At 43.2% G+C, this 12,721-nt stretch overlaps 1 protein-coding gene across 8 annotated transcripts in view; it reads right to left on the bottom strand.

Moving 5' to 3' along the window:
* Window positions 1-12,721, bottom strand: part of LOC132867290 (intermembrane lipid transfer protein VPS13B-like) — a 335,496-nt gene that overhangs the window by 272,186 nt on the left and 50,589 nt on the right. For 6 of the 8 annotated variants that reach the window (XM_060900105.1, XM_060900102.1, XM_060900107.1 and 3 more), the window contains 4 exons: window positions 9,133-9,392; window positions 5,315-5,410; window positions 3,304-3,426; window positions 2,335-2,472 (listed from right to left, as the gene is read on the bottom strand). In XM_060900105.1, the coding sequence (XP_060756088.1) occupies window positions 2,335-2,472; window positions 3,304-3,426; window positions 5,315-5,410; window positions 9,133-9,392 (617 nt within the window). The remainder of the gene's footprint in view (window positions 1-2,334; window positions 2,473-3,303; window positions 3,427-5,314; window positions 5,411-9,132; window positions 9,393-12,721) is intronic. The other 2 variants (XM_060900109.1, XM_060900106.1) reach the window with 1 other exon arrangement.

The raw sequence follows: 12,721 nt of genomic DNA on the forward strand, positions 1-12,721 counted from the left end.
TATTATCGAGAAAGCTTTTGTATCTCACCGGAGATAAAATGATTGCTGCAAACACGAGCTGCTTTGGTTTTAGCCCTGCCGATGTTGCTCGGCTGTGACCGTCTCCTCTCCGTACTAAGCCTCAGGGTTTCCTCGCCCTCTTTCCGAATCACAGACGTAATTCTAAAAAAATCGGAACGTGCCACGGTCACGAGTACTGTTGGTTGTGCACAGCTTAAAGAACGCTTAAAGCAGCGGAAAAAGCAAACAGGAGTTGTGCGCGTGTGACTATGTTTTGTATGGCATGTTGCCTGACCTCGCATTTGTATATCCACCAACATGGCCGACATCCGGGTTTCTATTTTGCTTTGACGTCACTTGCAAATCAAGGATAGCTGGCCGGTTTAGTTATCCGATTGGCTGAACTTGCCACAAATTGTAATACTGTGTATTGTGTAATACGTTTCCATCAACTAGTGCTGTGCAGGCAGGAAGTCAAAAAGTGATATGAGAACCGTCTACATCAGGAAGATATTAGCAGACTGGCCAAATGTGCTCAAAACTAAAATCAATCATTCTTTGTACGACAGCTCTAAAAGTTTAAGTGTACATGCACATTCAAAAACGCATGATTGCAGAAATCGGACATGAATTTCATAAGAAACAGCAGCAACCTGTAGCGCAGCCTTTGAATAAGGTCTTTCAATTACGTTCATTATGTCATATATTAAATATAGTTAATTTTTTCTTTTTTTATCAGACATCTAGTTTTTAGGTTTGTTTACCTGACATGTTTCGACGTACGACTGTCGTTTTCCTCAGAGTGTCACCGGATGTTATTGCGCTACGTTCACACTGCAAGGCTTAATGCTCAATTCCGATTTTTTTGTGAAATCCGATTTTTTTGTGAGGTCGTTCACATTAACAAATATATGCGACTTGTATGTGATCCTCAGTATGAACGAAAAGCGACCTAAAAGTGTTCCGCATGCGCATTGCAGGATACGACGACGTCACACGCAGTGAGCATGGCCAGTGTTTACAGAAGTAAAACCGCCCGGTTGCGGTATGACTCATCCAATCTAGCTTGAATAGCTGCATCCCCCCAAATGGAAATCAGCTCCCTAACCTCTGCGTCCTTCCATTGAGAAGATTCAGAACCTTCACAGCCCGAAGCGTCCCTCGCATTGATGTCATGCGCAGGGGCGCAGATACGCTTTTTGAACTGGGGGGGACAAAGCTGCCAGCAAACCAACCCCAACCCCGATATGCCTGTCAAACTTCTTGTTAGTAACCATAGCAACCAAGCTCGAGCTCGCAACCTGTGCAGTCTGCGCAGCTCAACCAACCGAATATCAGTCTTTGTTTTGTTTTATGTGAATTGTTGCAACTATGTATACACTGCCGTGCACCTCAATAAACTGAATGGTAATTAGTCTTTTGATTTTTCCGTGAGGTTTGCCTTATGCAAAGAAAGACAGCATAGACGTTTTTTCCTCCCTATAAGTGGGGGGGACCGAACGAGGTGAATTTAAATCTGGGTGGGACGAGTCCCACCCTCTATCTGCGCCCGTGATTATGCGCCATGTTGTTGTAACTTTTTTTGAGAGACCCGCCGCCTACTTCAGCGCAGAATAGTGACGTTTGTGGCTTGTTGATGACGTGTAAGTCGGATGAATGCGACCTGGCGGTTCAGACTGAAGTCGCATATGAAAAGAGCGGACAGGAATCGGAATTAGCACCACATATCCAAACGGCCTGGGTCGGATTTGAAAAAATCGGATCTGTGTCGTTCATATTGTCAATAAAAGATCGGATACAGGTCACATATGGGCGAAAAGATCGGATTTGAGTCACTTCAGCCTGCAGTGTGAACGTAGCCTTGGTGACGCATCTTTTATCAGCTGTAGAGCAGTAGAAGGCGTGACCGACCTATCAAACCAGACAGGAAGGCCACGCCTTCGGAAACATCAGCTGATAAAAGATGCGTCACCAATAACATCCGGTGACACTCTGAGGAAGACGACAGTCGTACGTCGAAACATGTCAGGTAAACAAACCTAAAAACTAGATGTCTGATAAAAAAAAGAAAAAACTAACTATACTTTGAATAAGGTATTGTCAAAGCTATAGATCTGGCTGGCTCGTTGAACAGGTTCGTTTATCTGGGCAGAGATAAATAGATGGAGGGAGAAATGGGGTGTGGTGTTTGGCGATAAAGCAGAGAGGCACTCGCACAGACCACTCTTTCCAAGAATTGTTCTGCCATTGCCAGCAATGTCCTTCTAGAAATGTTAACCAGGTTCAGGAATTTTAAAATCGGGATCAAAATGAGGAATGAAAGTGTACGGATACCTTGTGGAGGTTGGCGTCAAGGATGAATTCAGCACGGACGCCGTTGTTTTCTGGGCTACGGTTGTCAAATAGTGAATTGGCCAAGTAGGTACTTCCTTTAGAGCTTAGATTCTCTCCACAGTAGAAAAACACAGCATCCTGCAGTAGAGGACACCATTCACATGCACGCACACACACACACACAATCAAATAAAACTGTCAAAAATAATATACACTACCGTTCAAAAGTTTGGGGTCACTTTGAAATGTCCTTATTTTTGAAAGAAAAGCACTGTTCTTTTCAATGAAGATCACTTTAAACTAATCAGAAATCCACTCTATACATTGCTAATGTGGTAAATGACTATTCTAGCTGCAAATGTCTGGTTTTTGGTGCAATATCTCCATAGGTGTATAGAGGCCCATTTCCAGCAACTCTCACTCCAGTGTTCTAATGGTACAATGTGTTTGCTCATTGCCTCAGAAGGCTAATGGAGGATTAGAAAACCCTTGTACAATCATGTTAGCACAGCTGAAAACAGTTGAGCTCTTTAGAGAAGCTATAAAACTGACCTTCCTTTGAGCAGATTGAGTTTCTGGAGCATCACATTTGTGGGGTCGATTAAATGCTCAAAATGGCCAGAAAAATGTCTTGACTATATTTTCTATTCATTTTACAACTTATGGTGGGAAATAAAAGTGTGACTTTTCATGGAAAAACACAAAATTGTCTGGGTGACCCCAAACTTTTGAACGGTAGTGTACATTTGCGCATTCTACATATAATTCCCAATTTTACATGGATTCTTTCAAAAATGTGATCTGTGCATGTAAATGTAGGTGCACAGTGCGTGTATGTACATAAGCATAAAATAAAAAAAAGGGTTCATATGTAGTTATGAGTGTGTGAGAATATAAATGAATAAATTAGCAGTGTATTACACCACGTGTGTGTGTACATACACTTGAGAGTGCGCGCGCACACATTACCTCTTCTTTTCTGTCGGTCTTCTTCTCAAAGTCCCACACTCCCATGAAACCTTTCAGACACAGAGCCCTGCAGCCTACCACCCCAATCTGACAGTCAAAAAACTGCTCTCCCATCATCAATGCCTAAAAGAGAGTAAGAGCAAAAGGCATAGAGCTGTAAAAGATCTGGCTGATTCCTAAACAGTCATCTACGTCCCCCGCTGAACAGCCCTGCCTTCACTTACTGACCCCATCTCTGCTCCCACCCTAAATGTGGCTTTATTTTTCCAATTTTTACCTCATTTTCTCCCCAATTTGTTCATTTTCCAAATCTCCCTACCAGCCTGCTCTCCTCTACATGACCGCTACTAACCAGAAGAGTGAAGGCTAACGTGTGTTTCCTACAAGACACACGAAGCCAGTAACCTTCACCGTTTTGTACTGCGTCACAGAGCAGTGCAACACACTCGGTGGAAAGCGCCATCTACCCTCTTCCACATACTGTACATCAGCTCATAGATGCCTTTTATTGGCTAGTGCAACTGATTGGCAGTGGACAGAGTGAAAAATATGGTTCTATGGATTTTCAGAAGCATAGAGCAGCCTCTCTCGACCGGGGTGCCGTGACACCCTGGGGTGCCGTCAAAAAATTATATTCTCTAACATTGAAATAAATAAAATGAATTAAAATTCCAAAAAACAATAGTTACACTAATACACATTGCCGCCTCATGCATCATCAAAATTTGTCTCACTGCCCCTTTTCCCATGTCACAACGTTACTGCCGGGGTCAGCGTGACTGCATAATAATTAGCCTGCAGGTGTTTTTTTTTCATTGCCGCGCAAAGCATTATGAGGGTGTTGTGTGTCATGAAGAACAAGCATGGATCGGTTTTTGAAAAGAAAGGCTCCAGAATCAGATAACGTTGACTCTGAATCTAAGCTAACTTCATCATCCAGTGGCAGCTCTTTAGTGAAGGTAGGGGACGCCAGCAGTAAGACCAAAAAACACCCCACCCCAGACAGTACGCTGACAATTACTTGAAATACGGTTTCATCTGTACCAGGGGATGCAGTGTAGTTTTTTAGTAGATTTCATATGGGGGTGCCTTGAGAATTTGCATACTTCTGAAGGGTGCGGTGACTGAAAAAAGGTTGAGAAATGCTGGCATAGAGCACGCCGATCCCTTTCCGAAAAGGGAAGCCGCGGCCTGCGACGGCCCCCGAAGCCCCGTGTGAGCACAGCTTGCCGAAAACTAACACGAGCCGCGCACGCACGCCAGGATTTAAAAATTCGTAACTTAGCCACCAAAAATCCTAGCTCCGCCAAACTTTACAGGCACCTCCCTCTCCCTGAAACCTTTGGAAACAGCCCAAGCAAGACCTGCTACGACCGCAGCTCGGCCCGTTATTTGCATCAAATTCTGACCTCTTTCTGGAGCATTTTTATTGGTTTAACCTAGATTCTTTGTCTCAGGTTACGCTATACAAAGCATCAGGAGAATACAGGTACTTAGGTCAGGTAAGCATCACTGCTCACCACAGGTGGTTGGATCCTGAACCATTGGCCTGTTGGCTGAGCGTGACTATAGCCCATGTAGCCGGCTTAGCAGTAAAGTAAACAAACGCCCCGTGACCGATGCCAAGTGGTGCATGTATATTTCTGACCGATGCACGTGCATCAGTCTGGATCCATCCCTGCTGTTGCCCCAGTTCTCCTTGGACATATTTTCTTGTTAATCTGAAGAAACCACCTCTATTTGTAACATACACATTACAGCACAGTGAAATTCATTTCTTCGCATATCCCAGCATGTTAGGAGGTTTGAGTCACACACAGTCAGCTTTGATCCAGCAGCCCTGGAGCAGAGCGGGTTAAGGGCCTTGCTCATTGGGCCAAGAGGAACAGCTGGGTCATGCCTGCCAGCGCTGCTGCCTGATTTACATAATTTCAGCACTGGTGTAGTGATAATCCACTAATCTCAGAAGTTTAAAACTAATTATTTATGAGACCACTGAGTTGTCCTTTACCTCCACAGTGATGCCTTCCTGTTCCACACACAGCACCTCCTGTGACTTCACTTTCTGAGGGCTGTAGTAGCTGCTCTCAGAACTGCTCTCTGTCAGCTAAAGAAACAGAGTAAAAAAGGATGACGACCCATCAGTCACACACAAACAGAACTGTTAAGCAAATATCAGCATCCTCATGTTTAAGGAAAAATAAAAAAATTTACACACAGAAAAAAAAATTTTACACAAAGAAAGAAAGGAGAAAGAGAGAAAGAAAAGGAAAGAAAGAAAGAAAGAAAGAAAGAAAGGGAGAAAGAAGAAAGAAAGAAAGAAAGAAAGAAAGAAAGAAAGAAAGAAAGAAAGAAAGAAAGAAAGAAAGAAAGAAAAGGAAAGAGAAAGAAAGGAGAGAAAGGAGAGAAAGAAAAGGAAAGAGAAAGAAAGGAGAGAAAGAAAGAAAGAAAGAAAGAAAGAAAGAAAGAAAGAAAGAAAGAAAGAAAGAAAGAAAGAAAGAAAGAAAGAAAGAAAGAAAGAAAGAAAAGGAAAGAGAAAGAAAGGAGAGAAAGAAAAGGAAAGAGAAAGAAAGGAGAGAAAGAAAGAAAGAAAGAAAGAAAGAAAGAAAGAAAGAGAGAAAGAAGAGAAAGAAGAGAAAGAAAGAAAGAAGAGAAAGGAGAAAGAGAGGAGAAAGAAAAGGAGAGAAAGGAGAAAGAGAGGAGAAAGAAAAGGAAAGAAAGGAGAAAGAAAGAAAGAAAGAAAGAAAGAGAAAGAAAGGAGAGAAAGGAGAGAAAGAAAAGGAAAGAGAAAGAAAGAAAGAAAGAAAGAAAGAAAGAAAGAAAGAAAGAAAGAAGAGAAGGAGAGAAAGGAGAAAGAGAGGAGAAAGAAAAGGAGAGAAAGGAGAAAGAGAGGAGAAAGAAAAGGAGAGAAAGGAGAAAGAGAGGAGAAAGAAAAGGAAAGAAAGGAGAAAGAAAGAAAGAAAGAAAGAAAGAAAGAAAGAAAGAAAGGAGAGAAAGGAGAGAAAGAAGAGAGGAGAAAGAAAAGGAAAGAAAGGAGAGAGAAAGAAAGAAAGAAAGAAAGAAAGAAAGAAAGGAGGAGAGGAGAGAAAGGAGAAAGAAAGGAAAGAAAGGAGAAAGAGGGGAAAGAAAGAAAGAAAGAAAGAAAGAAAGAAAGAAAGAAAGAAAGAAAGAAAGAAAGAAAGAGAGAGAAAGAAGAAAGAAAGAAAGAAAGAAAGAAAGAAAGGAGGAGAGGAGAGAAAGGAGAAAGAAAGGAAAGAAAGGAGAAAGAGGGGAAAGAAAGAAAGAAAGAAAGAAAGAAAGAAAGAAAGAAAGAAAGAAGAGAGAGAGAAAGAAGAAAGAAAGAAAGGAGAGAGAAAGAAGAAAGGAGAGAAAGAAGAAAGGAGAGAAAGAAGAAAGAGAGGAGAAAAAAGAAAGAAAGAAAGAAAGAAAGAAAGAAAGAAGAGAGAAAGAAGAAAGGAGGAGAGGAGAGAAAGAAGAAAGAGAAAGGAGAAAGAAAGAAAGAAAGAAAGAAAGAAAGAAAGAAAGAAAGAAAGAAAGAAAGAAAGACTTATGGCCTTTAATTACATCTCAATGCAGCTACTAATTGATCCATTATGGAATCTGTTCCAATGCGGCGGAGCAGTTTCCCAAACCGGGTTCTGTACAGCATGAAGGCTAATGGACAGCTACAGGCCAGCACTGTACATACGCTGAAAAAACGTTGAGGAAACATACGGGAGATTCTGAATGCCGAGTGTTCCAGAAGAAATGGAAAAGAGCATACTTTGAGAGAAATAAACCCCAAACCCAATTTGTTTAACTTGTTCTCAACAAGTCACTCTGCCCAAAGAATATCTGCTCCAAATAATAAACAAGTAGTTCAATTTATAGAGCGCCTTTCTCAAAACCCAAGGTCGCTTTACAATTATAGGGAGAGAGAAAAATAAATAAATAAATGAAGGCCACCAAATAGAGGCCAGGATGTCATTCCAATGGTGCAGCAGCCACAGTCCCACGAAAACAAGTCCCACACCGCCAGCACAGCTGCCGCGTTGCCGCCAGGCAACATCACGCCATGGATCCACAAAGCGAGCACAGAAGCGCCGCCACGCAGAGCGTCGGTACGTCCTAAACTGCCTGCACAGCTGCCGCGACGCCACCGAGCAACATCGCTCGGAACACCACGCCAAGCACTAAAGCACAGAGCGCTGGATAACCACGATGTTAAACTGAGCAACGAGCTCACTGCAGTCCATAGCTAGGAGCACAGGCATCACCCACGGCAAACCAAGGCCTGGGGGGAACCGACGCCCAAAACTGGGTCCGGAGCTACACCACCACCGACGGACAAAAACACTCAAACACAAACATCTCATCTCATTATCTGTAGCCGCTTTATCCTGTTCTACAGGGTCTCAGGCAAGCTGGAGCCTATCCCAGCTGACTACGGGCGAAAGGCGGGGTACACCCTGGACAAGTCGCCAGGTCATCACAGGGCTGACACAGACAACCATTCACATACACATTCACACCTACGGTCAATTTAGAGTCACCAGTTAACCTAACCTGCATGTCTTTGGACTGTGGGGGAAACCGGAGCACCCGGAGGAAACTCACGCGGACACGGGGAGAACATGCAAACTCTACACAGAAAGGCCCTCGCCGGCCACGGGGCTCGAACCCGGACCTTCTTGCTGTGAGGCGACAGCGCTAACCACTACACCACCGTGCCGCCCTCAAACACAAACATCAAAAAAAATTTTAAAAAAAGCTCCAAAAAGTCACAATAAAACAATTAAAATCATGGTTAAAGATTATGACCAGTAAACTGGGCAACCATAAACATGAAAAGAAGCGAACTCAAACAGCCGATTTTCACTCATCGTAGGGAGATGAATGATGCTGTTATGAAGGCTAGCTAATCCTACTGAAGGCTACATAGCTGCTATAGCCATAGGAATATGCCAGTGCCTAATATTTTGAATAGACCTATAAAATATAAAAGGCACAGATTATTAATGAGGGTGGCACGGTGGTGTAGTGGTTAGCGCTGTCGCCTCACAGCAAGAAGGTCCTGGGTTCGAGCCCCGTGGCCGGCGAGGGCCTTTCTGTGTGGAGTTTGCATGTTCTCCCCGTGTCCGCGTGGGTTTCCTCCGGGTGCTCCGGTTTCCCCCACAGTCCAAAGACATGCAGGTTAGGTTAACTGGTGACTCTAAATTGACCGTAGGTGTGAATGTGAGTGTGAATGGTTGTCTGTGTCTATGTGTCAGCCCTGTGATGACCTGGCGACTTGTCCAGGGTGTACCCCGCCTTTCGCCCGTAGTCAGCTGGGATAGGCTCCAGCTTGCCTGCGACCCTGTAGAACAGGATAGAGCGGCTAGAGATAATGAGATGAGATTATTAATGAATAGTGGAGCCCCTTTCTTGTGACACTTGGACTGATCTGCCCCCAATGCCTCGGTCACAACTGGCCGTACGTGCTCCTACGGCCGGTCTACGTGCAAATAACGCAAGAAACGCACGGAGGGCACGCGTGAAACGCATGGAGGGCGCACGTGTGACATGCTGATTTTCAAGCCGTGGACTGGCTGCAGAGGTTCTTTGTCATGTCAAACAAACTCTACAGGCGCTTACATTTTTTTCAGGTTGCAAGACAAACTTACGGCCAACGTGCGTTTTTCTCCACGAACCAAAAAAAAAAAAAAAAAAACGCAGCGATTTGGGAAATGCCAAAAATCGCACGGCCAAAAAAAAAAAAAAAAAATCGTACGTCCGGTTGTGACCTAGGCTTAATCCCAAATGACTTTGCTAGCCACGACCTAAAGCAAAAAAAGTTTCTTCGGCTCTCACCTTGAACGTAACTGATGCTTTGTTGCAGTAAAACCCGACAGAGATTATGGGTTCCCTGAAAGAGGACTGTAGTGGGCTGGGATTCCCAGTGTTCTCCATCTCGGCGTAATACTCCTCCTCCCCGGTGTTGATGATGGCTGGGACAAAGGACCAGGCCCACGACACCCAGCCTTGATCCTCGTTGTCATTTTGCATGCCCTGAGCTGGTGTTGAATATTGACCTGATGCATTTGGATCCATTCCCTCACTCACCACCTCTGCTGTGAAGGAGAGACAAAACGGACTTTATTTCAAGGAGGTGCAGTGAGATAGACTGAAAAGACAGAGAGAGAAAAATATCATCATACGGGAAATGTTTAAATGTTGCTGAAGGTGTCCCTTTAGGAAAAAAAAAACACCATTAGGTTAGGACTGAAGATTCCCAGTAGCCCCACATACTTCAATATAACCTTTCACTCTAATGATCCAGCAGTCAGTTGATGATCCTTTCCTTTCTTTGTCTTTTCTTAAACCTAGCGGTCCTGCAGCTTAAGCAGCAATGACTGCCAGGTGTGAAATTAACCGTGTCAGTCTGTAATGAAAAATTTTTATGCTTTTCAGTTCAAGTTCTGAGTCTGGAAGGTCATATGGGACGCTCACATCACCACACGCACACGGAGGATGTGCACGTTTCAGAAGTGCTGTTTTGGAGCATCCGACACAAAGCATGTCAGTGTTTCCCCTAGAACAGTGTTTCTTAACTGGTGGGTCGCGACCCAAAAGTGGGTCGCGGAGGGGTCCTGGGTGGGTCGCGGAGCTGTGGTGTAAAAAAAAAAAAAAAGCTAATTCATTGATTCACTAAAAAAAAGTGCAACTTTTTTCTGCGACAATTTGCAACTCATTTTGATAGACGATTCCAGCTCCGTGTCATCTGTTGCCATAGATGCAGAATGTTTATGCGACATAACGTGCGTGCTAGTCATTTGAGTGGTGAACAACATGTTGAAACGACGGTACGACCCCGAATATTTGAAATATGGATTTAGTTGTGTTGAGGACAAAATGGTACAGAAACCCATCTGTGTGGTATGTGGTGAGACACTTGCACATGAGAGCATGAAGCCGTCGTTTTGCCTATGTTTATTGATCAGACATACAGCATATAATGGCCATGCAGATGCAAACACAGGTATTATTATTATAATAAGTTATTATTACATATTATGGTTATATTTTGAGAATTACATTAAATTGACTTGAACGCTAAAAAAAATTGGGTCGCGACCTAATGACCATGGAAAATTGTGGGTCCCAAGACTGTTCCAGTTAAGAACCACTGCCCTAGAAAATATGTTTGAAGGTGCGGTGGCAAGACCTGCGCTCAGACGTCCCACCCCAGTACAAGGATACGGGAGCATTCTGAGAAATTTTTTGACAAAAAACACACTAAAATGGTGACCCTTTGTAAGGGAATAAATGAATAAACCTAGTCTTGAAAGACTAGGTAATTAACACGACAAAGACTATGAGTGGCAGAATTGGTTGATATTAAAGTAGCCACAAAATACTTGCCATGGTCAGTGTGATAAAGCCAAGGTTTGTATCTGGGCTTGTCAACCCATGTAGGGTCCCAGCCCGTGGCCCTGTGTTTGCCCTTCTTTTGGCTGCTCTCCTCTCTCTCTCCCCTCTTTTCACATTCTCTTGGTGCGTTCATGTGCTATGGGAATTATGGTAAATACCAAACGCCGACATGGGAAGCACACATGAACGCCTCCTCTTGTGGTATTTTCCACTGGGCAACTCGTAGAAAATTTTGATACGCGAGTTGCCGAGATGAGATGAACTTTAACCTTTTCAACATGGCGGCGAGCGGTACAGGACTAGCTTATGAACCAAGAAAGAAGTGGTTTTCACCTACGGAAAGCTGACTCTCACCTTTTAAAAACGAGTCATGTTATGTATATTATATTATGTATATTATAGCCTAATACAAAATTTTCTGTGGCTGTCCAAAGAACGCCAACAATGATCTAGATACTGGCTACTCTCATTGTGGCTACAGCCAAATTTCCAAAAACTGCGTGGCATTCAATGTGTTAAGAAAATCTCTACTTGTCATGATCAGGAAATATTCAGCATTTTTTTGACTTTTGATAACTCATATTCCTGCTGCAGCTGATGAATAAGGCAATCTATAATTGTTTTAGCCAAATAACAGGCCTGATTCTGAATCTGCTCCACCATCTTTAATTTGTCAACAACAACAACAACAAAAGCATGTGAACACAACACACTGGTAAATACCACTTCCCAACTGGAAAACATCATCTTCCCACAGCACATGAACGCTGCATCTTTCCTGTTCTGGCAGTCTGCTTTGCTCTCCTGCTTGATTACTGCTACCTGCCTAAAATGTTCATATTTTCAAAACATTTCCATGGACATTTTGAAATTAACGTGGTTTTGATCATTTCTGATCTGATATGGCATTTCGCAGATGATCACACACACCCACTGACGTTCGGAAAAAGCGCTGTGTTTAAAAACTCGCGTCGGTGTTGTACTTTCTGCAACAGTGTATGCTCGAATTAGGGATGGACATCACATAACCAATAGCCTAGATTAATCGATAATTGACCATTAAGAATTTCGTTAAGAAGAATCACGTTCATCGACAAAAATGAATAGCCTATAGGTTGTTGCGTTGTGCAAGTCTTCAAGCAATGAATTTCGCTGTCTGTCACGGACAAACATTTGGCCGTACCCTGGCTTCAGCTACCTACGAGCTTCCGTAGCTTAGGTCAATCGCTTAAAAATCAACATGAAGCAGCATGGCGAAGTGTGGCGTGGGACCATTTTTAAATGTCCAAGTTTACTATCATCACTATAATGGAGCGTAGAAATACAATTCATCCACAACAAAAATGATGTAGCCTACCATTTGAACAGCGCGCACCGGAGCCTTGTAAAATGACGGTGGCGGTTCATCTCAATTCCAACTATCGACTCTGTGTTAGACTACGGACAAGGAGGAGCTGGAACATCTCATAGTAAAACTAAGATAGTTAAATACAAACGTTATGGCTTTGGTTCTAAAAACACACCGAAGAGGGTCTGAAGTTTCGATATTTAGTGTATAGGCTATCAGATAGAACCTGTGGTTTGTATCCAAGGACGGCTCGCAAACCGCAAGAGCTAGAGTAAAACTAAAATATCTAAAAATAATTGATTACAAAGACGTGTTTTTATTATGAAAATAAATCGAAGAGGGTCTGAAATATTGATCTTAAGAGTATTTAGGCTTATCTGTAAATGGGATGATGGCGTCGTCCGTTCACCTATATAGCCTATTAAAACACCGACGCCGGCCGCTATGGGATACAATACGGCCGATGCCGGCCGCCATGGAATCTAATGGGATAAATTATAGCAATAATTATGATTACTTTAATATAAAGATGTTAATTATTATTCGATTATTCATCGTTAATTCTCCCGACAATCGGCGAAGAAAACGTAGCAGTTAAGGCCAATTTATGCTGACAACCCAGTCCTCGCAGATAGCGTCGCAGACAGTGTCTGCGTAGCCCCCCCACCTTCGCAGACGCTC

The sequence above is a fragment of the Neoarius graeffei genome, chromosome 19 (genome assembly GCF_027579695.1).
Source record: "Neoarius graeffei isolate fNeoGra1 chromosome 19, fNeoGra1.pri, whole genome shotgun sequence".
NCBI lineage: Eukaryota > Metazoa > Chordata > Actinopteri > Siluriformes > Ariidae > Neoarius > Neoarius graeffei.